General features: G+C 51.9%; 3 protein-coding genes across 8 annotated transcripts in view; 1 reads left to right on the top strand and 2 right to left on the bottom strand.

The window, feature by feature from the left end:
* Window positions 1-4,189, bottom strand: part of NUP188 (nucleoporin 188) — a 47,639-nt gene extending 43,450 nt beyond the window's left edge. Inside the window, exon 1 of one of the 3 annotated variants that reach the window (XM_036913641.2) lies at window positions 4,119-4,189. In XM_036913641.2, coding sequence (XP_036769536.2) covers window positions 4,119-4,150 — 32 coding nt within the window. In that variant the 5' untranslated portion in view covers window positions 4,151-4,189. The remainder of the gene's footprint in view (window positions 1-4,118) is intronic. The other 2 variants (XM_036913639.2, XM_036913640.2) reach the window with 2 other exon arrangements.
* Window positions 4,190-4,231: 42 nt separating this feature from the next.
* DOLK (dolichol kinase) lies at window positions 4,232-6,361 on the top strand. Its single transcript, XM_036913659.2, has one exon. The coding sequence runs from the start codon at window positions 4,556-4,558 to the stop codon at window positions 6,167-6,169; it is 1,614 nt and encodes a 537-aa protein (XP_036769554.1). The 5' UTR covers window positions 4,232-4,555; the 3' UTR covers window positions 6,170-6,361.
* A 2,127-nt stretch (window positions 6,362-8,488) lies between these two features.
* On the bottom strand, window positions 8,489-18,583 carry PHYHD1 (phytanoyl-CoA dioxygenase domain containing 1). 4 transcript variants are annotated; one of them, XM_036913672.2, is made up of 11 exons: window positions 18,408-18,583; window positions 16,041-16,202; window positions 13,375-13,450; window positions 13,188-13,235; window positions 12,155-12,210; window positions 12,015-12,077; window positions 11,373-11,394; window positions 10,011-10,139; window positions 9,795-9,911; window positions 8,966-9,106; window positions 8,489-8,877 (listed from the first exon to the last, which is right to left on the bottom strand). In XM_036913672.2, the coding sequence occupies exons 1-10, from the start codon at window positions 18,438-18,440 to the stop codon at window positions 8,976-8,978; spliced, it is 837 nt and encodes a 278-aa protein (XP_036769567.2). In that variant the 5' UTR covers window positions 18,441-18,583; the 3' UTR covers window positions 8,489-8,877; window positions 8,966-8,975. The 4 variants fall into 4 exon arrangements, with proteins under 4 accessions (XP_036769567.2, XP_036769566.2, XP_057355106.1 ...); XM_036913671.2 differs by having other exon boundaries at window positions 8,980-9,106; window positions 18,408-18,563; XM_057499123.1 differs by lacking the exon at window positions 12,015-12,077 and having other exon boundaries at window positions 8,980-9,106; window positions 18,408-18,566.
* Window positions 18,584-20,791: the final 2,208 nt, after the last annotated feature.

Raw genomic sequence — 20,791 nt, 5'->3', positions numbered from 1 at the left:
TTCAATTTCAAAAAGCATGGGCATCAGTGAGTTTTAATTTATCCACATCTGCTTTCAGAACTTAGATCTCTAACTAGTTGGGTAACAGTGAATCCCAGAAGAGAGTGGTACGACCATTACCCATTCACAAGGACCAGCTGCCAAATCCAGAATGTCTTGTTTTCTCAAATTCCAGCTGTGGATATTTGTCATGCCAAAATCTGTACAGCTTTTTTTTTTTTTAATACAACATCCTAAAGAGTTTCTCAAAACACTTTTAATTAGTGAATTACAGTATGTCTTCTGACCACATACAGCAAATCACCTGGAAACAACACATCAACAGCGAATCCTGGTCACTAGGGCTACTCTCAGAGGATGGGCATGGGAAATCTACATTTTAAAGTGAGGACCCAGATGATTTCCAAAATTGCCACTGCTCTTGGGCATCAATTTGCTTCAGAGGAGAAAGTGAAAGACCTGGTCAGTATAGACCCTCTCTGCCTTTCATATTTGAAACATTAGCTTGTGGCGGGGATGGGGCATGGGAATGGATGACTAGGACTACCCCCACACCCCATGCACACACACAAAACAATTCTGCTAATAAACTAGACTGGAGATCAACGCCCTAGAGTAAAGCAGTAACTTTTACACTTACTCCTCACAAGAAAAAAAATAGCCAATTCTTTTGAAATTAAAATCATCATTGGCAAAACCATGTCGTGTTATGTATGGTCTTTTTGTTATGTCAAAAACAATGTTTACTGAAAATGAGTTTTTGATAATAAGATTAGCCAACATTTACTCAGCAGTTATGTCAGGCACTTCACTGATTAAATGTTTAACACTTTGTCTTACTGAATGTTGACAATTTACTTATGAGGCAGACACTGTTATTGTCCCCGTTATCTCAACAGGAAACTAAGGTTTAAGAGAGGTTAAGTAACTTGCTTAAGATCACACAGCTAATATATAATGAAGCCAAGGCTTGATTCCTGGTCTGTATATTGCCCCAGAGTTTAATAATTGTATTACACTGCCTCGAGTTGCACCCAAGATTCGTTCTACAAGCAAGCAAAGACTGAGGTGAAGCTTTCTGTTCTGCAATAGCAGACCATACCCTTAACATGGTAGCTAGCACACAGAAGCTCAAAAAATACATGCTGATGAACAAGTATCAAAGAGGGAAAAAGATAGGAGTCCCTTTTAGAACTGAAATCTAATCGGAAGAGAAAAATTAGAAAAACAAATCTTACATGCAAAAATTCCAACAAAAGGCAGAATAAAAGAAAACGTGATAGTCTATGAAGAAGGGAGTCCTTGTGGATTCTGATTCCTCAATTCCTACACTTACTGGTCTAGCGATAGGGAAATAAACCTAAGACCTTCATGATGCTCATAAGCATAGTTGGGAATGCCAAAAGACATCAAGCACACATTACACAAACAGCAAAAAAGTTAAAAATAATAAAGAGCATGATCCTAACAATAACACTACAAAGGAATATAATAACTGTATGACATGGTGTGTGTGTGGGAAGACAGTGTAGCTCAGAGAAGACAAACAGGGACTCTGTGGCATCTTACTAAACTGATGGGCAGTGACTGCAATGGATATGGGGGAGGGACTCAATAATAAGGGCGAATGTAATAACCACATGGTTTTTCTTGTGAAACCTTCATAAGAGTGTGTATCAATGATACCTTAATTTTAAAAAAATGAAAAAAAAAAAACTGTATGACAGAAAAGAGGCAGAGTGCTGGGAACCAATCCAGGGACTGCTGAAAGATCTGCCTCAAACCTGAAGGTTTGAACAGGTGATTCTCAAGACACAACAAACATGTCTGGAACTGTGATGTCCAATCCACAGCCTCAGGGAAACATCTTCTACATATACTCTCAAGAAACAAAACATGTGTTACAGTGTCTCTCATTTATTTGCACACCACCAAATAAAGTTAAGCTAGGTATGTGGAGGACAAACTAAGGCACAGAAGGGAAATAATTTGCCTCAACAGTAAAGTTTAAAAAAATGTATTGACTTCCAGCCCAATGTTCTAGCAAACACGGAACTCCATTCCCCAAAGACGGGAAATTACCTTCCTTAGGGAGATCCATGTTGTTGGAAACCTGTGGGTGAAGTTACTAGAAGGTTAGCTGAGCCCTTTGGGTAGAAAGCTGATACAGCCAACATACTCTGAGAGAGTTACGTTGAGAAAGTTACATTCCACATGGATATAATAAATAAAAGCAGTCACTGCCCATAGATAATCTGACTCACAGATGTGGTACAACTCTCCTGCAGGAACTGCAATTTGAGCTTAGCTTTTCAAACCACAGTTGTTTTTTCTTAGCACATGTTCACCACTCAGACTTCTACAAACACATTAACTGAAGAACACAAGATATATCCAAAATGCCAATATTCAAACTGACTTTCTGCCAAACCCTGAGTGATTTAAGAGTACTATTCCATTTTTTCCTAATGCCAACTCATAGAACATAACCAATGACTTTCCTAATGCTCCAGAGTCACCTCGATACTACTCTGAAAAGGATTCACATTTGGAGAAACAGGCTCAAATGGTAAGGTGCCCTGTCTGAGGTCACCTGCTAATCAGCAGGCATCAGGAATAGAATTTAAGTTTTCTCTTGGTCCAGACAACTACGCATTTCAAACAAAAAGCTGCTGCTCAGTGTAATCCCAATCTTCACAATGTGCCTTCCAGCACAAAAAGCAAGGTCATTCTCCTAACACAGGGGATGAACAAAGCAGTGCCTAGAATCCTAGTCTCATTTCTTCCACCTTCAGGTATGATGAGTTTGGCAGGTTCTCCAAGATGATCAAAGCACCTTTCAGGTAATGCTTTCCTTCCCTCGTTCTCTTTCACTAAAGGGCCTGCCTTGCCCTGCAGGAGCTAAACTACCCAATCTCCACAATGACTAAGAAATAAGCCTAACACAAGAAGGGCACAGTGACCACACTGCCACACGATATAAGAACCCACACGGAACAGCAGAAGAGGAAAAGGCAAACGTGTCTTCACAAGGTTCGGGAGTAGGCCAATGGATATTCCAAAGAAAATCGCACTAAAGCAGAGAGATGAAGGAAATGGTATCAGAAAATGGGCAATGTTTTTAATAAATATTTACTGGGAGCCTGTTGCATGCCTTTTGGGTGCTGAAGATACAGCAGTAGACAAAAAAAGTGGGGAAACACTGCTGGCACAGAGCATATTAAGTCGACGGGGATGTATAATTTTAGGAGAGAGTGTGGTTGAGAGAACTGAAGACGCTCCAAGCTGTAACATGGGAGACCGAGGTGGGGTGATCTGGTTAAAAGCTTCGGAGTCGGACAGACTTGTTTGAATCCTCACTTTACCACTTAGTTAGTTCTGAGTTGGATTTGTGAGTCATCTGTAAAATAGAAGGTGCCTCACGGAGTTGTGAGAATTCAATGAAATCATGCACAGAAGAGCTTCACGAGTGTCTAACGCTAGTGAGCGCTACGCAAGAACTCTTAATATTTCATCTTCTCCTTCCCAAAGCCCAGTGCGGTCCCCGGGATCTCGTGGAGGATCGGGGGATGCCTGCTAGAAGAATCAATACATGAAAAGTCAGACGGATGAATAAAGGCTGAGTTCAGAAAGGGGGCAGAAACTGCAAGGAGGTGGCTCGGCGACGCACAAGACAGGTGTCCTAACGCGAGCACATGGGAGAGCCTGGGAACGTCGCCGGAGGCGCAGCCGGGACGGGTATGCGGGCTCCCCCGGGCGACCGCGAAGAGCCCCGCCGCGCCGCTAGGGAGCGTCCCCCCGGACAAGGAAGCGCGGGGCGGGGGGTGCCGAGGGCCGCGCCGGTGGGGTGAGTAGAAGAAAAGGAACTGAGTGAGGAGACAGGAGACCGGCGCTGAGGTACGGACGGCGGCACTGACCCTCCTTTAGGAGAAGTCGCCTCCGATCCCCGCGCACGGGGACCGTTTGGACCTTAACTGCCTCCCGTCTGCGCATCCGTCTCCGAGCCAGGCTTCGCCCCGCCACCGCCGCCACATCTCGTCCCCAAATCCCACCCGGCTTTCGCTGGGCATGGACCCGACGCCTCACAGCCACCCCCGCAGACTCGGCCCGCTCCGCACCTCACACACGACCAGTCAGGGGCCGCCGCCATCTTCGAGCGCGCGCGCGCGCGCCCAGCCCCGCCCACAGACGCGGCGCCCACGTGACCTCGCCTCCGGACGGGGTGTTTCGTCACGTGACGCCCGCCAGGGGCGGGACAACATGGCGGTGCCAAGAGCTTCGAGGACCTCGCGGCGAAGTCCGCAGAGGTTGTGAAGAAGACTGCCAAGGGGCAATGTCTGTGCCTTACGTGGGAGGCTGTGGAGGGTGACCGGGCGCCAGCTCCCAGGCTGCAGAGGGTGGCCTACTGTGGAATTTCCCTCCTCGCAGCTGGAGAACGGTGAGAGCTAGTGCTGGGTGAGTGAAGCCGACGCCCTCAGCCTGGCAGGACCTGAGGGGCCCAGAGGCCAAGGCGTGCCTAGTCAGCCCGGTTTCCCCGAGGCCCAGGTCCAGAGACATGACCCGAGGGTGTGCTCCCCCAGCCCCGGGGACCGGGACTCCGCTGAGCGGGTCGGTACTGGCAGAAGCGGCAGTTGTGTTTGCGGTGGTGTTGAGCATCCACGCCGCGGTCTGGGACCGATACTCCTGGTGCGCCGTGGCCCTCGCAGTGCAGGCCTTTTATGTCCAATATAAATGGGACCGACTGCTACAGCAGGGAAGCGCTGTCTTCCAGTTCCGAACGTCCGCAAACAGTGGCCTACTGCCCGCCTCAATGGTCATGCCTTTGCTCGGACTGGTCATGAAGGAGCGCTGCCAGTCTGCAGGGAACCCATATTTCGAACGTTTTGGAGTCGTCGTGACAGCCACTGGCATGGCAGTGGCCCTCTTCTCATCAGTGCTGGCACTGGGCATCACCCGCCCGGTGCCCACCAACACTTGTGTCATCTCGGGCTTGGCTGGAGGCGTCATCATTTATATCATGAAGCACTCACTCAGTGTGGGCGAGGTGATCGAGGTACTGGAGGTCCTGCTGATCTTTGTCTACCTCAATATGATCCTGCTGTACCTGCTGCCGCGCTGCTTCACCCCTGGGGAGGCCCTGTTGGTACTGGGTGGCATCAGCTTCATGCTCAACCAGCTCATCAAGCGCTCTCTAACTGTGGTGGAAAGCCAGGGGGACCCAGTGGACTTCTTCCTGCTGGTGGTGGTGGTAGGGATGGTGCTCATGGGCATGTTCTTCAGCACCCTCTTTGTCTTCATGGACTCAGGTACATGGGCCTCTTCCATCTTCTTCCACTTCATGACCTGTGTGCTGGGCCTGGGCGTGATCCTGCCCTGGCTGCACTGGCTCATCCACAGGAACCCCCTGCTCTGGCTTCTTCAATTCCTCTTCCAGACAGACATCCGCATCTACCTCCTAGTCTACTGGTCTCTGCTGGCCGCCTTAGCCTGCCTGGTGGTGCTGTACCAGAATGCTAAGCGGGCATCTGAGTGCAAGAAGCACCAGGCCCCCACCATTGCCCGGAAGTATTTCCACTTCATTGTGGTGGCCACCTACATCCCAGGTATCGTCTTTGACCGGACCCTGCTCTATGTGGCCTCCACTCTATGTCTGGCGGTCTTCATCTTCCTGGAGTATGTGCGCTACTTCCGCATCAAACCCTTGGGCCACACTCTCAGGAGCCTCCTGTCCCTCTTCCTGGATGAACGAGACAGCGGACCACTCATCCTGACACACATCTACCTGCTCCTAGGCATGTCTCTTCCTATTTGGCTAGTCCCCAGACCCTGCACACAGAAGGGTAGCTTTGGGGGAGCAAGGGCCCTAGTCCCCTACTCGGGCGTTCTAGCTGTGGGTGTTGGTGACACCGTGGCCTCTATCTTTGGCAGCACCATGGGAGAGATCCACTGGCCTGGCACCAAAAAGACTTTTGAGGGGACCATGACCTCTATATTTGCCCAGATCATTTCTGTAGTTCTGATCTTAATCTTTGACAGTGGAGTGGACCTAAACTACAGTTATGCTTGGATTTTGGGGTCCATCAGTGCCGTGTCCCTCCTAGAAGCATATACTACACAGATAGACAACCTCCTTTTGCCTCTCTACCTCCTGATATTGCTGATGGCCTAAACTGCTGCTGCGCAGCAAGAGAGAAAATGGGACCTAAGGATGGGGGTCCTCAGAGCAGCTAGCCACATGGGCACGGAGAGCCAAGGCATGAGAAGCAGATACGATTTTTCAGCTGATGCAGATTCAAAATAAAAGTCAAAGCTTTGTTTTAGTTTGGCTGATATTTAAAAAGCAAAAAGGCTTAAAGGGAAATGCAAGAAGTCAAAGAACTTGAGTGTGCTGTAGGACCCCGTTCTCACCTTACTATCCTGAGGTGGCTGGAATCGACACGGGAGACAAGAGAATAATAGTTAACACTTGAGGTTCAAATTTCTGATATCAAACTGATCTGGTCAGAATCCTTGGCTCTGCCACTTCCTGTGTGAGTTGCTGAATCACTCTGGGCCTCAATCCTCTTGTCTAAAATGGGAATAAGAGCCTGTGCCTCTCAGGGTGTTGTGAGGAGCCTGTGAGGTGAGGGGTGTGAAGTGTCCAGCCCAGGGCCTTCATGTAATGAGCAATCATTAAAGGAAAGTGTCATATTACCCAAAGCCAGGCCTCATCTCAGCTAAAAGCCAGGCAAGCCCAGGGGTTTTATGGGTTATACTTGGAGACCAGAGTGACCTTACACCCGTAGCTTCATTTGGAAGAGAACCCAAGAGGAAAATAGCCAAATGCATGTCGTTTCTCCCATTTGGGCTAGAAGAGCTGGAGGGGAAAGGTGAGATGGGCCGGGTGCATTTGTGGAAGGGCTGGAAAAAGAGGACCAGGCCCTGGGCTGACCTCAGTCAGCCAGCCCCACCCCTGCCTCAGGACCTCTGCTGCCTGGCTGAGTGCTGCTGGACAGCATAGGGTCCTTGTCAGTGAGACCCTTGCACACTCCAGTCGTGTCCACACCTGTGTTTGTCTCTTCTCTTGGCAAGAAAGTAAAGCCAAGGGCACAGGTGGAGCTTATTAAGAGTTCAGAATGGCTCTACCGGGGGCCCATACTCCAGCTTTGCCCTCTATGAGGGCAGAGTTCAGGTCTGCCTTGTACCCCACCACAGTCTGCTGGTGCCAGTGGAGCCTGGCACACAGCAGGAACTTGGTAGATGTTTGCCGAACAGACCAACAATTTCCATCAGTGGGAAGATAGCACAGCAGGTTTCCCAAAGCTGGACAGAGTTCTCCCTGCTCCCTCGGCCTGGCAGGAAGAGGTGAGAACTTCGTCTCAAGGCTGGAAGCCAGGAGCAGAGCTCTAGGGAACTTGTGCTGCCCAGTAATCACTGCCAAGCCCTTTGCCTCAGAGGTAAATACAGAGACACATTCTTTTGGGGCTGGAAGGAATTCCCTTCTCAGACTCCTGTTGCTTGCTAAAGGAGGTGGCAGAGTGTTGGGAAGGCACCAGCTTTGCCTCGCTGACTCCCTAGGTGGCCTTGGGAAAGAGCTCTGTCCTCTGGGTCTTGGCTTGTCCATGTATAGAAATGGGGTCTGGATATCAAGGTCACAAATGCCTATGGCTGCTGAGGCCAAGCAGATAATGTGATGGAGGACAGGAAGGGGGAAGTGAGGTGCACATGTGCCCCCAAGGAGGCCACTCCAGCTACTTGTCACTATGCTAGACCATGGGCCCAGCACTGTTGACCTGCTCATTCAAGAAAGCTTAGAAACCCGAATTGTTATGTGAAATCTCCTAATTTTAAAAAGTTAAAAAAAAGCGCTGAGGCCCAGACAAAACACATCTGCAGTGTGGAGTCAGCCAGCAGCCCCTAGTTTACAACCTCTGGGTCAGACCCAGCTAAGCAGGTTTTGGATTTGACAGTTGTTCCCGCAGAAGGTCTGGGTGTCTGCCAAGCATGCCCAAGCAGGAGGGACCCACAGGGATCTTAGCCTGCCCCCTTGATTATACAGGTGGGAAATTGGGCTCAGAGAGAAGGGCCTGATCTGAGACCAGAACAAGCTGGTCACAAAGCCAGTGCCAGAATCTGGGATTCCGGGCCATGGTCTTTCTCCCTCCCCAAGCAGCGGGTACCGGGTACCAGTAGTGTAGAAGTTAAAGGCAGACTCTGGATCAAGCTGGCCTCGCTGAACAACTCGATAGCCAGCTGTGTGACTTGGGCAAGTCACGTCACTTTCCCATGCGTCAGCTGCTTCATCGTAAACGTGAATGGTGAGAGTGTGTACCCCGAAGGCTGAGGACTCAGTGAGACAGAGCATGAAAAGCCGTTGGCACAGTGAATGCCCACTGTCACTTACTTCGCATGTTATTAAAGTGCAGCCCTCACCAGGCAGGGCTGGGGTACCTCATACGACTTTCAGCAAGGCTCTCATCTTGGGAGCAAGACTGCTCGGGAAAGGATGGAGAAGCTGCATTCAAAAATTTTTATTCTGTCTTGCATGGTAATAATCAGAGTTCCATCTGAGAGAAGAGTGAAAAGCTGGCAAGAAGTAGCCAGAACCCTTTCGTGGCTGAGAGGCTGCATCTGTGTGTGCGTGTTGTGGGGTGGGAGGGTGAGGTAGGAGGGAGGCAGAGAGAGAGCTCAAGAGAGCCGCCCAGCCCAGGCTCCTGCTGCTTGTCTGCAGGACTGAGGGGCAGACAGTGACACAAGAACTTCCCCATGACTACTGGGCACTGGGGTGATGCACTGGTTTTTGCCCACAGCTTCACCTGGGAGGGGACAGTGCCCCAGCCCCGAGAGGGCCTTTAGGTGTACAGTGGTGAAAAGGGGAGCTCAGCTGTTGGCTGGAGCCTGTAGAGGAGAAAGGAGATGACCTTGAGATGCCAGGATCGCTGATCCGAGCCTCCAAGACCTCTTTAGGAAACGGGCGCATACATACAACCTGCCACCTACCAGTTCTCTGGGCTCCAGACAGTGCCAGAGGCCTCCATGACGTGGAAAGTGTAGACGTGGCGTGAGTGGTCAGAAAGATTCTGCTTGCTCATGTGCACCACTTCTCCGTGGATTAGGATGAGGGCCCCTGGCAGGGACACAGCAGGTCAGAAGAACACTCAGGGGCGGAAGGGACATGGAGCCCTCATCCCTCCAGCGGTTCTGTGGCCAGTTCATCCCTGAAAGCTCAGGGGCCTACAGCCTGCCCTGGGGTCGGAGACTACTGTTGGGCATGAGTTCCCCTGGGATCAGGTCCCTTCTGCTGTGGCCTGTGCCTCCGACAAGCCTTAGCAGCTGCATCCCCTTCTGTGGTATTTGCAAAGCCAGGCAGAGTCTGTACTGTGCCTGCCAGTCAGCCGGGACCTCGCCAGCAAGGCTGCGTTGAACTTCAGTTTCCCTTTTCTGAAGGGAAGAGGGTGCACTTATAGCCAGCACTTGTTGAGCACTTGCTATGCGCCACCCAGGTTCTGTATAAACATCTTGTATACACCATCTCACTGACCTCCCCACTTCACATCTGGGGAAACAGGCTTGGAGAGGTTCACTTATTTGCACAAAGAGACAGCCCAGAAGTAGCAACGTCAGGATTCCAGCCTGACCCCAAAGACCCAGCCCTTCATCACGCTGATTTCAGCCTTCGGAGTGTCTGTCCAGCCCAACCTTCTCCCACCGTGTGACTCCACAGCCCTCTGGTGGGTTGGGTGGTCAGAGCAAGCACACACACCCCGGCGCGTGGCCTCAGGGCCCTGCCTCCCTGCCCTCTGCTTCCTGCCTACCTCTCTGCACTGGTGTGGGCACAAAGAGGCTCTGATCTCGCACTGGCTCGGACCCAAGGAAGCTGGTGCCAGGCCCTGAGCCAGCGGGATCCCGGATGAATCTTCTCGACACTCCACCTGCAGGCCAAGATGGGGCCCTTAGCCTCCCTTTTCCCCACTGCACCCTCTCCCAGGAGCTTTGGGTACGGGTGGACAGTGAGACACAGGTGTCCTTACTGGTGTGGGAGCCAGGAATGAACCAGAGGCAGCTGTTTTCCAGCGTGGCATCCTCCAGCGCGATCCATATGCCCAGCACCCGGCCCAGTGGCTCCGTGTGCAGGAAGGAGGCGTCCTGGTGCGGGGAGACTGCAGCAGGCCCACCAGCCATGAGGAGCCTGGCCCCGCATCACCTCTGCCTGGATTGCCACCTGCTCCCACCCACACTGGTGCTCTCAGAGCCCGGCATTCCTGTGATTCAGTTAGAACATCACCACGTCCTGGTAGAGAGACTCAGGGCAGGAGATTTCACCTTTCAAAGCTGCAATTTCCTAAAGTGGCCCCACTGATAACATACCTCACAGGGTCACTGGAGGTTTCCGCGAGACGATGTATGGCAAATACTTAGTACACAGCCTGACACTAACTGCTGAAAAGTAGCTGCTATTGTTTAATTCCAGCCGGGTAGTAGAGCCACCATCCTCAGCCAGCAACCTCAATGCCAGCCACCAGATGACCCAGCGGCAGTGTAAACTGGGGAGTTGAGTGCGAAGTAGGGGGACGACTGGCCAAACAGCTACATTTCAACCCACCAGGCGATGCCGGGGCCCACCCAGGATGGAGGGCTGCTGAGCAAAGGGCCTTCGTCTGTGCTGACAGAGTAAAGGGGGTGCCAGCCCTGCCTCCTCCCTTCCTGGGAAACTGCTTTCTAAGCACCAAACCTTTCGAGGGACTTTGACGATCCAGTGTCCAGAGGACGGCATACTAATGGTGGGCATTCCAAAGCATTTGGAGGAGGAAGAGCTGAAGAAAGTGGGGGTACTAGACTTGGGGAGGGGATGTCACCCCTTCAGGAGACTGTCCCTGGGCTGACTGCTGGGGGAGAGCAGGTGGACACAAGGAGTTCCAGGGGCACTCATGCAAGGGAGGGAAGGGCTGCCTGCGAGGGGCGAGGCCCCTGTTACGTGTGAGCAGAAGCAGATAATCACCCTTGAGGGAGGCTGTAAGGTGATCTGTGAGTCCACTGGCGTTTGGAATTAGGCAATTTCTATGCTGAATCATTCCTCGGGAACTTGTGAAAAACACAGATTCCTAGTTCCTTGCAGCCCTACTGACTCAAGATCTCAGACTAGGGCCCAGGAATCTGTATTTGTAACCAGCTAGGAGTGGCTGTCAGGTTCTGAACCACTGTGTGACCAGCTCCAGGACACCCTCCAATCCTCTGTTCCTGGAGGCAAGGGACTGTGGCTTCTCCCAGTGCAGGCACTTGGCCTTTGCACTTCTCTGCAAGCCCCTTCCCCCCTCCAAAGACCTGACAACCAGTAACGTCCCACATCTCCCGCCATAGCCTCTGCTGGGTACCACAGCCAGTTCTCGGCTCACCTTCGCCGCCAAAGTGAGGTTGCTGCAAGAGAAGGGAAGGGCCAGGTGAGGCCAGAGGGGAGCAGGGGCGGCAGGGGGCCTGCTTTGTCTTGTGGGATGCTCTTCCCTGGTTACAGGGGTTCACCACCAAGGACTCCATGTCAGCACCCAACTATGGGGCACCTACTGTGTGCCCGGCCCAGGCAGGCTGCAAAGAAAACACCCTACCCGACAGGGCGCTCCAGCTCTGGGCACCCACGTGCACAGCAAGAACACAGGGCAGAAGCAGGGGGCAGCAGGAGAGGCTGGGGCCCAGGCCTGCGGTTGAGCCTCTTGGCCCCAGGGTCAGAGATGGAACCCTCTCTGCTCAAGAAGCTTGAAGGTTTCTTGGAGGTGGTACTAAGCTGGGCCTTGAAACCTGCAAGCAGAGCATTTCAATAGCCAGAGAAAGGAGGGAGTCCTGGGGATTCCCCTGCCTCCTGCCACCGAATTTAACTGAGCACCAAGTGCCAGGTGCCTTACCAAAGGAGATGCCACATGTGTCCTCCCCCCAGCTAAACAGCTCAGGCAAGCAGCTTTTGTTTGCCCCATTGTAAGGAGGTCTGAGCACTTTGCCCATTTTACGGAGGGCAAACTGAGGCCTGCAAAAGCTGGGGTGCTCACCTTAAAGATGTACATGCTCTGCACCACCACAGGCATCTGGAGGCCCAGACTTTTGACCAAGTCCTAGAAAGACGCAGAGGCCACTCTGCTGGCCTGCCCACACTCACATGTGCCCCCTCCACCCCGGTATCTCTGCTCACCTGCATCTTAGAGGAGTGGGTGACACACCTGAAGAGGGGGTCGCGGGCATGCAGAGCTGTGGGACAGAGGTGGGCTGACAGATCAGTCCCCAGCCCCCACACCTCCTCTCTGTGCCTGGCCCTGGGCGCCTGGACTCAGGCCTCACATGGACCTTCTCATCTACTTCATGTGCATTAGGCCTTCTGTCTGCTTCTAACCAAGGAAAGGGCCCACAGATGCCTCCACCCCGCCCCCTACATGACCTTATTCTTGACCTTCCCGCCATCTGGAAGCCTCACTCCAACCCCGACTCCAAGTGGCCTATGACTTGGGAACTATCCTGCACTACCACTCACTCCATGCAACTTGCAGCACCCATTTATCTCCCTCAAGCCCCCATTTCCTCCTCTGTACTCCTCTGCCGCAGGACTCGATGGGCTAACGCACGTGCAACAGCAGGCCAGGGCCTGGCATGTAGTCCTTCTCATTGTTTGCTGGTATTACTCTTATTATAAAGTCAGGGCTGAATGTCCTTAATGCCACTGAATTGTACACTTCAGAACAATTACAATGGTATATTTTATATGTATTTTATCACAATTTTTGTTACAAAGATACCATGATGTAACTTCAAATTTAAAAATAAGCGGTCTACAAAATAAACTCTACTGTATGATCCTGAAAAAAAGAAAGGGGGTGTTTCCTAGCTTGGTTTGGGCTCACAATACAAGGACTATGTCAGCATGTTAGGTGCCCCTAAGGCGGCTCCAGGAAGCAGGGGGACCCAGGAGCCCCACGCTGGAGGCCCGGATCGTCCCCAGGCGAGGCAGTGGAGAGCTGAGGGGCCTGTAGGTGCCCGTCTGTGGAGGGGTCTGAAGTGGCCCTCTTTCCCAGGGCTGTGGTGGCCTTGCCCAGCATCATAAGAAGCAGGAGAGCAGGGCCCGCTGGAGCCAGAAATGCCATTTGCTGGGCCACTTACTGGGCTTAGAGTAAGGCCCCTAAATTCCTCGGGCCTCTGTTTTCCCATTTCCTTTCCCATAGCTACCTGCTTACCATGGCCAATTTTGTTGATGGATTTCTCCGGAGGGACCAGGAAATTTCCTGTGGCACAAGGAACAGTGATGGCAGAATAGCTGGAGTCCACCCTCCCCTGGGCAGCTGGCTTTAGCGCCCACCCAGCCCTGGCGGAATGTCCCTGAGTCCAGCCCTTCCCCACACCCCCAGGGCCCCAGCTCCAAACCTTCTTTGTCAAAAACATCTTTCTCAAAGAAGAATCGAATCTTGTCACCACTGTTCAAGAAATAATCTGAGCTGCCCTGTGGAGAGGGGACATCAGAGGGACTGAGAGCACCCAGGGCTGGAGACGGCCGAGCAAAGAGGGAAGAGGAATCAGATGCTTTCCACCCCTCAGGGCTACAGACCCTGCTGGTTCTCCTCAAACATGTTCACTGAGGCACAGACAGTGAACAGGAACCCGAGACGCCTGGAAGCACAGCCAGAAACTACAAGCATGGGATTTCTTATAATTACAAGGCACCTGACTCTTACACTAGCTACAGTGTGATTCAGAACACAGGCACCAGACTCAAGTAGGCCTGGTGCCCAGGTAGCCTTGGGCCATTTGATTTACCTCTAAAAGCCTCAGTTTCCTCATCTGTGAAAGGGGAATAATAATAGAACCAACCTCCCCCAAATGTTGGAGGCTTCAGGTAGAGGCTGATTCTTACAGCAGTTGAAAGCACAGGCCCTGGGGCTCGAATCTGGGGCTCAAATCCCAGCTCTGCTTCTGACCAGCTGTGTGACCACAACCACATTACTGAACCTCTCTGGGCTTAGTTTCCTCATAAAATATAGACACTGTTGATGGTACCTCTTTTCATAGGGTGTTGTATAGATTAGGAGTTGGTATATATAAAGCCCTAGAACAGTCCTAGGAATATACGTGCCATGTGAATATCTGCTTTTATTATTATATTATTACTACCACCGCTAAATAGAAAACAGCAAGGGCAGGGCTAAATTCTCGATAAATATAAGCTACTACAAATTTTTTCCTATTTTCTTAACAACCTCTCGTTAATTTTAGTATCACATTTTAAATTTCTTGGCATCAGTGCTCCTGGAAGATGTCCTGTTTTCCTTTAGCTTCAGCCACACCTGACAGCCATCACCCCTCTCGCTCACTTCCTGCATGGCCGCATGAGTGAAGCCGAGTGGCAATGACCCCCCAACCTGGGTTGCCCAGGTGGCACAGCCCCACCATCCCTCATGTGTGTACGTGTGCCTTCACATGTGCCTGAGTGGCCCCTCCCCAGCCTTTCCTCCTGAAAACTTAAAAAAGGCTTTTTCTCCACATTCTTAGCTCCTCTGTCCCAGGATCAGGGTGAAGGAAACAAGTCAGGAAAGCATAATTGATAATATTAAAGATAGTGATACAGTGCCTGCACTGGGGTGTGGGCGGGGACTTGATAATATGGGTGAATGTAGCAACCATATTGCTTTTTCATGTGAAACCTTCATAAGAGTGTATATCAATAATACCTTAATAAAAAAATAATAAATAAATAAAGGTAGTGATGCTGAATGTGTCAAAGATTTTAGTTAACTCATCAATTCACAAGAGAACCAGTAAGATACTCAAAGGAGAATTCCTAAACCCACACATATATAGGCAATACCCAGGCTGAAATGAGTTTACAGATCAATCGCAAAGCTGGTCTCTCTCCAGAGCAGGGACTCAGTTCATGTCCCTTTCTATGGACAAGTACCTTGTGCGTTATTGCCAGTTCTGTACAACTTAACAGAGTTGTAAAATAACTCACAGTGAAAGGTGGAATTAAGCTGGACAGGTCACCCCCTGATCTTTTTTTCATCTAAAGCCCATTTTTTTCTTCTAAAGTCTTTCACAATATTAGTAGTGAATACTGAGGGTTTAAGAAGTGCCAAGCACTGTGCTGAGCTCTTTGCAAGCATTAAAAACTAGGATATATTCACTGTTTTGTCCTGTCTGCCCCATACCCTCACTGGGCACAAGATTTGGCCCCCTCACTTCTCAGAGCCCTTGAGTGACCTCTCTCTGGATACAGGACCCCCATCTCTGCTTTCCCCACCTAGAAGGCTGGAATGTGGCCAAATGAAACCAACTAGTTGAAGGAAATTATCATTCCAACACCCTTTTTCCTTCTAAAGCCCCCTTTTTCTGGGTTGCAGGGCCTCTGTGTTGTAAGTCCTTTTATGCCCACCAGATGGCAGGCGCTCTTCAGCGTAAGTGAAACCATCAGTAGGCCTGGACCACAGCTTTGAGTGGGGGGCCTCCACCGCAGACAAGACTCATAAATTCAGATTATGAAGGGTTAAGGGAACTGTGTGGGAGCACCCCCAAGTCTGAACTTACCCATCTCAAACTGTATTGAGTCCTGTTGGGTCACCGAGTCGGGGGTGGGAAATAAGCAAAGTTTCTCTTCTCACTGGGGACTGAGATTTATTTACACAGTTGGGCCCGTCAGAATCCCTCGACTCATTCTGTGTTGCTGGCCACAAAGAGGCCCTTTGTGGCAGAACTACTGGAGAACAGCAGAGAGCAGTCAACAGCACGGCCTTGGTATCAGGACAGATCTGGGTTCAAACCTCTGCTCTAGCAACGATTAACCACAGGGTTTGGGGCGAATGAGCAAAGCCTCATTTTTTCCACCTGTCAAATGGGGGCAGTAATGCCTACCTTGTAAACGAAAACTGAAGGAATTACGAATACAAGAGGCTTAGCCTGGAGCCTGGCGCCTGGAAGGCCAGGCACTGGATTCATCATCAGAATGGAGTCCTAGGACTCCAGGCCCTCCTCTCCAGGCTGTTGTTCTGGCTGGAGACTGAAGCCCCCAGATCTCATCCTCACTTGCCCCAAGCACCTACGTGGGCTCGCAGCTGCTCCTCTTCCTTTCCAGTGAGAAATTCTGTGCGGCAGTAGAGAGGGACATCCATCTCAGCCACTATCTCACCAATCCTCCGTTGCATGGCCACACACTCTTCTGCAGAAAAGAATCCTTCCAGCACCAGGAATCCATCCTTCTGGAACTGCAGGCAGGAAGGAGACTCAGATTTCCCCCTGCCCTCAGTCACTCTTTATGAGGACTGATTTGACCCCTCCTCCCAACCTGGCAAGCTGTGTGAAGGCAGGACCAACTGTCCTGTTCATCGCTCTATCCCCACCCCTGACCATGGCATCTGGCACCTAGAGAGGAGCAATCATTATTAGCTGCTTGTCCGAAGGAAAGAGGTAGGGGAGGTGTCCCCACTCTTCCCTGCCAGTGGGCTTGGGTCACATAGGACTCCAACCTCATTCATTTAATCAATTAAAATTCATTGAGCAGTGTACTAGACCAGTGTACCAGACCCAGTTTTAGGAGCTGGAAATACAGTCATGAGAAAGCCAGCCATGATGCCTGCCCTCCAGAGCTTACAGTCTAGTGAAGGAGACTGACATCAAAGAGACCAGCACACAAGTAACATACAACACGAACTGCCGAGTGCAAGGTGGGAGGCGGCAGGTGGGAGAGCTGAAGGCCTCAGTTCTACTGTAAACCACATACATAGGAGAGAGTGGTCTCAGGGCAGCAGCACTGAGCAAGTGACAGTGAAAGGGGACCAGCAGGATAGTGGGAAGAGACACAGGGGTCTCAGGGCAGCAGCACTGAGCAAGTGACAGTGACGGAACCAGCAGGATAGTGGGAAGAGACAGGGCAGAACATTCCTGACTGAGAGAACAGGGTATGTGAAGCCCCTGAGTGTAGGAGGGACATGAGGAATTGGGACCCAGTGGAGCAGAGCAGGGATGGGGGTAGAAGGGAGGTAGGGGGTGGCAGAGCCTGGCAGGCTTCATCCTGAGTGCAGTGGGCAGCCAGTGGGGAGTTAAGACAGCTTATTCTGATCTGCCTCCAGTCCTCTCATTCTGAGGCTACCGAGAGATAAAGAGAGAAAATCTGCATGCTTGCCTGCAGAGCATTATAAAGTCTTAATCTTAACCGTGGCATTGGAAATCACCTCTTGAACCCACTGTGAAGTGTCAGATTTCCAACTAGTGACCCCCCCACACACACACTCCCTCCCTCCCCCGTGGATGCCAGGCTCTGGCTTCCACACATGGAATGTTGGGACCTTCACAGCCACCCACCATGGGGCCCTCCTTATGTCTCTGAGCCACTCTGCATGATAGAAACTTAATCCTCCTATCAGTATCAAGTCGAAAATTGCCTCCTTGGGAACTGGGTTATCCACAACCACCTGTGCAGGCCCATGATCCAGGAAACTGGGGGTTCTTGAGATGAGAAGTTGGGGATCAGCACATAGGGGAGCAAAGGTACATGTATGAGTGTATTCACTCGGGCTTGTTTCATGAGAGCGGCACATCGAAAACAACTTAAATGCTCAAGCCGAGGGGATTCATCCAAAGTATGGCTTTTCTATCTGGAACACAACAACAGCTGATAAATAAAACTCATGTGGCATAAAAAAATTAGTGACATGGGCTTATGTTCCTGATATATTGTGAGATGGAAAAAGCTGAATACAAATTACTCTTAGCCATTGTGCGAATTTAGGCAAGTGCATTTTCCTCTCGCTGACCCTCAGACCATCAAATGGGGAGTACAGTCCTGTCTCTTTTATAGAACATACGCAAGCCCTCAGTCCGCGACAGCTATTGTGATGGACCTTTTAAAGATTGTAGGAATGTATACCAAAACATTAAGTCTCAGTGTAGGAATTTATAGGTCTTCTTTGAACTTTTCTGTATTTTTCTGCATTTATCTCTTGGCATCAGGAACAAACAACTAAGATCATGGCTTGTTTTTTTTTTAAGTCTGCGTCTCTCTAATTCCAACGAGTTAGCCTTCTGTGTTTGAACGCACTTGGACTCCGCCCCAAACAGGGTGGGGATGGGGTCCGCCTCTCGCTGACCCCGCCCCCCGGACGCTGGCCCCGCCCCCTCCCGGACACTGGCCCCGTTCCCGCTGGCCGGGCCTGGTCTGGCTGATCCTGGGGTTCATCTCGGGGTGCGGGGCTCGCATACACGTTCCCGCCCTGCCCCGGTCCTGTGGCCTGGACTCCCCGGGCTTTATGTGCAGTAGTTAGGGTTTGTGGTTGGGGACCGACCACTCTGGGCTTCATTTCCTCTTGTGAAAAATGGCAGGGGGTGGGGTTGAGTTCCCGGGGAGTACTGGCAGTCCGGTTGGGTCCCCCACACTTACCTGACCCTCCCGGCCCCCACCTTCAGGTTCCTACCTTCTGGAGCTGGGAGGGGCTCAGGCAGGCCATGGTCTCGGGGCAGGGAGCACAAGTGGCTCTGTGCGCTCCGCCCAAGGCTGGCGAGCAGGGACTTCTGGAGGGAAGAGCAGCGCGGGGCCCGGAAGCCAGGCAGGACTTAACCCCTCCCTACCCTGAGAAAGCCAATCCCGGCCCCCTCGGCACACACAGACCGACCGACCTGGGCCCCAGTCTTCCCACGCTCTCACTCTGTCCCCGGATGGGGCCTTTGCCTCACGCCAGCTCCACACCCTGGGGCCAACCTCCCAGCTAATCCAGGGTTAGCCTTTTCTGATCTCTGTCATGGTTTTTAACTGCTCCCTCCTGGTTTCTTTCCAGAAACCACTTCTGTCTGGCTGCTTATCAGGTGCCCAGAAGCTGTATTCCGAGAGTCCAGGGGTGCCAGGGCAAAGAAGTTGGGTGGGCAGAAGGACACGTGGGTCCCAGCCCAGGTGCTGCGACTCTGTGACCTCTGAGGATCAGCAGCCCCTCTCTGGGCCTCAAGTGAGGATTAAAGTCCTGGCCACGAGCATCAACATCTGGGAGGGAGATTGCTGGGTGGGCCTGGGGAACATACACATTGGACCGGTTTGAGTGGCTTTGCATTCCGAAGGTGGAAGAGGTCCTCATAAAACTGCCTGGGCCCTTGCTGGCTCTGATCCCCGGGAATGCTCTAGGTCCTGGGAGGATTATAGAAGAGAGTACAGATCTGTCCGCAGCCCAGAGGGAGGCAGCACGTAAGGGGGATCTTAAAAAGGGAAAGAGGCCAAAGGGGGGGGGGCTGGGTCTTCAGAATGACAGAGGGAAACCACAGTCCCTGTTCCCCACCCCCAGTCCGGGCTGGTTGGCGTCTCCAGCCAGGCTGGCACAGAGAAGGCCAGCGGGCAGAAGAGCACACACACACCCACCCTTTAGCGGCCTTGCTCAGCCGCTGACTGGGCCATTCTGTCTGCAGCTTTTGAAAAGCAGCCACTGGCCTTCCCTGAAATGACACTCTCTGAATAGCAAAGGGACAGAGTGTCTTGGGAGTGAGCTCAGGGGACACAGCTCAGCCATCAGGAGCCTTGACCCCAAGTCGTGTTTTCTGGGCCATGGCACTGGGAATAGCTGGTTGGTCCCAGCTTCCTGAGGCCTGGGGGAGGAATGAGCCCGGGCAGCTCCTTTCGCTGGAGAAAGAAGGGAGAAGAGTTTCAGAGGGATCAGGCTGGGTGAGGAGGGCTGGAAATACAGAGGCAGGGTGTGTTCCCAGCTGTCCTGGCCCCCTCTGAGGCAGTCACCCAACAAGCACAGATACCTACCATGTGCCAGGAGCAAGCACAGTGAGGGTCCTGTTGATCATGGTTAAGCAAGTCCCCTGGGAACCCCACCAAAGGCTGGTAGTGGAGGTTCAGTAAGGCAGACTGGGTTTGAGTCCCCACTGGGGCCTTGCTTTCTCTCTTTGTAACTGGGGACAACCTAAGTCCCTCTTGTAAGGAGGAAGATGACTGTTTACTACTGATCAAGAGCTTGGCACGGGGCTGGCACTTCCTAAGTGCCCACCAGCTATTCACCAATGTTAGCAGGAGCCATGCTGGGTGAAATGTTTTTCCCCCAACTTTTCCAAACCACTGTTGCAATCAGAGAAAAGACCACTATGGCTCTAAGCAGAGTGGGTAGTCCTGGGTGGGGAGGGGAGGGGCTGGGCCTGCCATGATTTGTTCATTCATTCTGACTGAGCTTTGGGAAGTGGTTGGGCAGTGTTTGCACACTGTTTTTTCCAAAAGCTAACCAGCTCCAGATCTGACACTGTGCTCCAGGCCCTGGGTGGCCCCAAGGCTGGGATGGGGGAGTAGGAGTCCCTAGGGTGGTACCAGACCAGGCAGGAGGGGAAGACCGCTGTAGAGACACTGGAGAGTCTTGGGGATCGGGTGGGGTGGGGGGGGAAGCCTGGCTGCTCAGTCCTGAGGCCACCTGCAGGGATCAGAGTTCCATGGAGGGAGGAAGGGCGGACTCTGGCCTGTTCAGAGGGGGTGCCCAAACAGCAGCTAAGGCCTCATCTTAAGATCAAGGTCAGACACAATGGCCTTTCTTCACCCAAAGACCCCAGCCCCCATCCTACCAGCACAACCTCATTGGTCCAGGAGGAAGATACCATTTATTGGATAATAGGAACAGGCCCTCCACCGAAAACTCCACCTTCCTGCATAAATATCAAAAGGAAGCCTTAGAACAATGCTGCAAGGTTGCCAACAGCATCCTGATTTTACAAATAAGGAAACTGAGGCCCTCTATCAAATAAATAGCTGAGCTAGGATCTGAAGGCAGCTCTGCCCATTTCGCTGAGCCTCTACCCTTGATCCCAGCACCTTCAGCAGGTCCCCAAA

Source organism: Manis pentadactyla, chromosome 3 (assembly GCF_030020395.1).
Source record: "Manis pentadactyla isolate mManPen7 chromosome 3, mManPen7.hap1, whole genome shotgun sequence".
In the NCBI taxonomy this organism is placed as follows: domain Eukaryota; kingdom Metazoa; phylum Chordata; class Mammalia; order Pholidota; family Manidae; genus Manis; species Manis pentadactyla.
This window is presented reverse-complemented; position numbering and strand designations above follow the sequence as displayed.

What these genes read in the sequence shown, in the direction of transcription:
- PHYHD1 (XM_036913671.2), bottom strand. Translation starts at nt 18,440, where the DNA reads ATGGCCTGCCTGAGCCCCTCCCAGCTCCAGAAG. An exon ending in AGAGCATGTACATCTTTAAG is followed by an intron (nt 11,395 to 12,014) that starts GTGAGCACCCCA and finishes CTTCTCTTGCAG; the next exon opens with CAACCTCACTTTGGCGGCGA. An exon ending in GTCTGGAGCCCAGAGAACTG is followed by an intron (nt 8,878 to 8,979) that starts GTAGGTGGCAGG and finishes TCTCCTCTACAG; the next exon opens with GCTCCAGCCAACAGCTGAGC.
- DOLK (XM_036913659.2), top strand. Translation starts at nt 4,556, where the DNA reads ATGACCCGAGGGTGTGCTCCCCCAGCCCCGGGGACCGGGACTCCGCTG.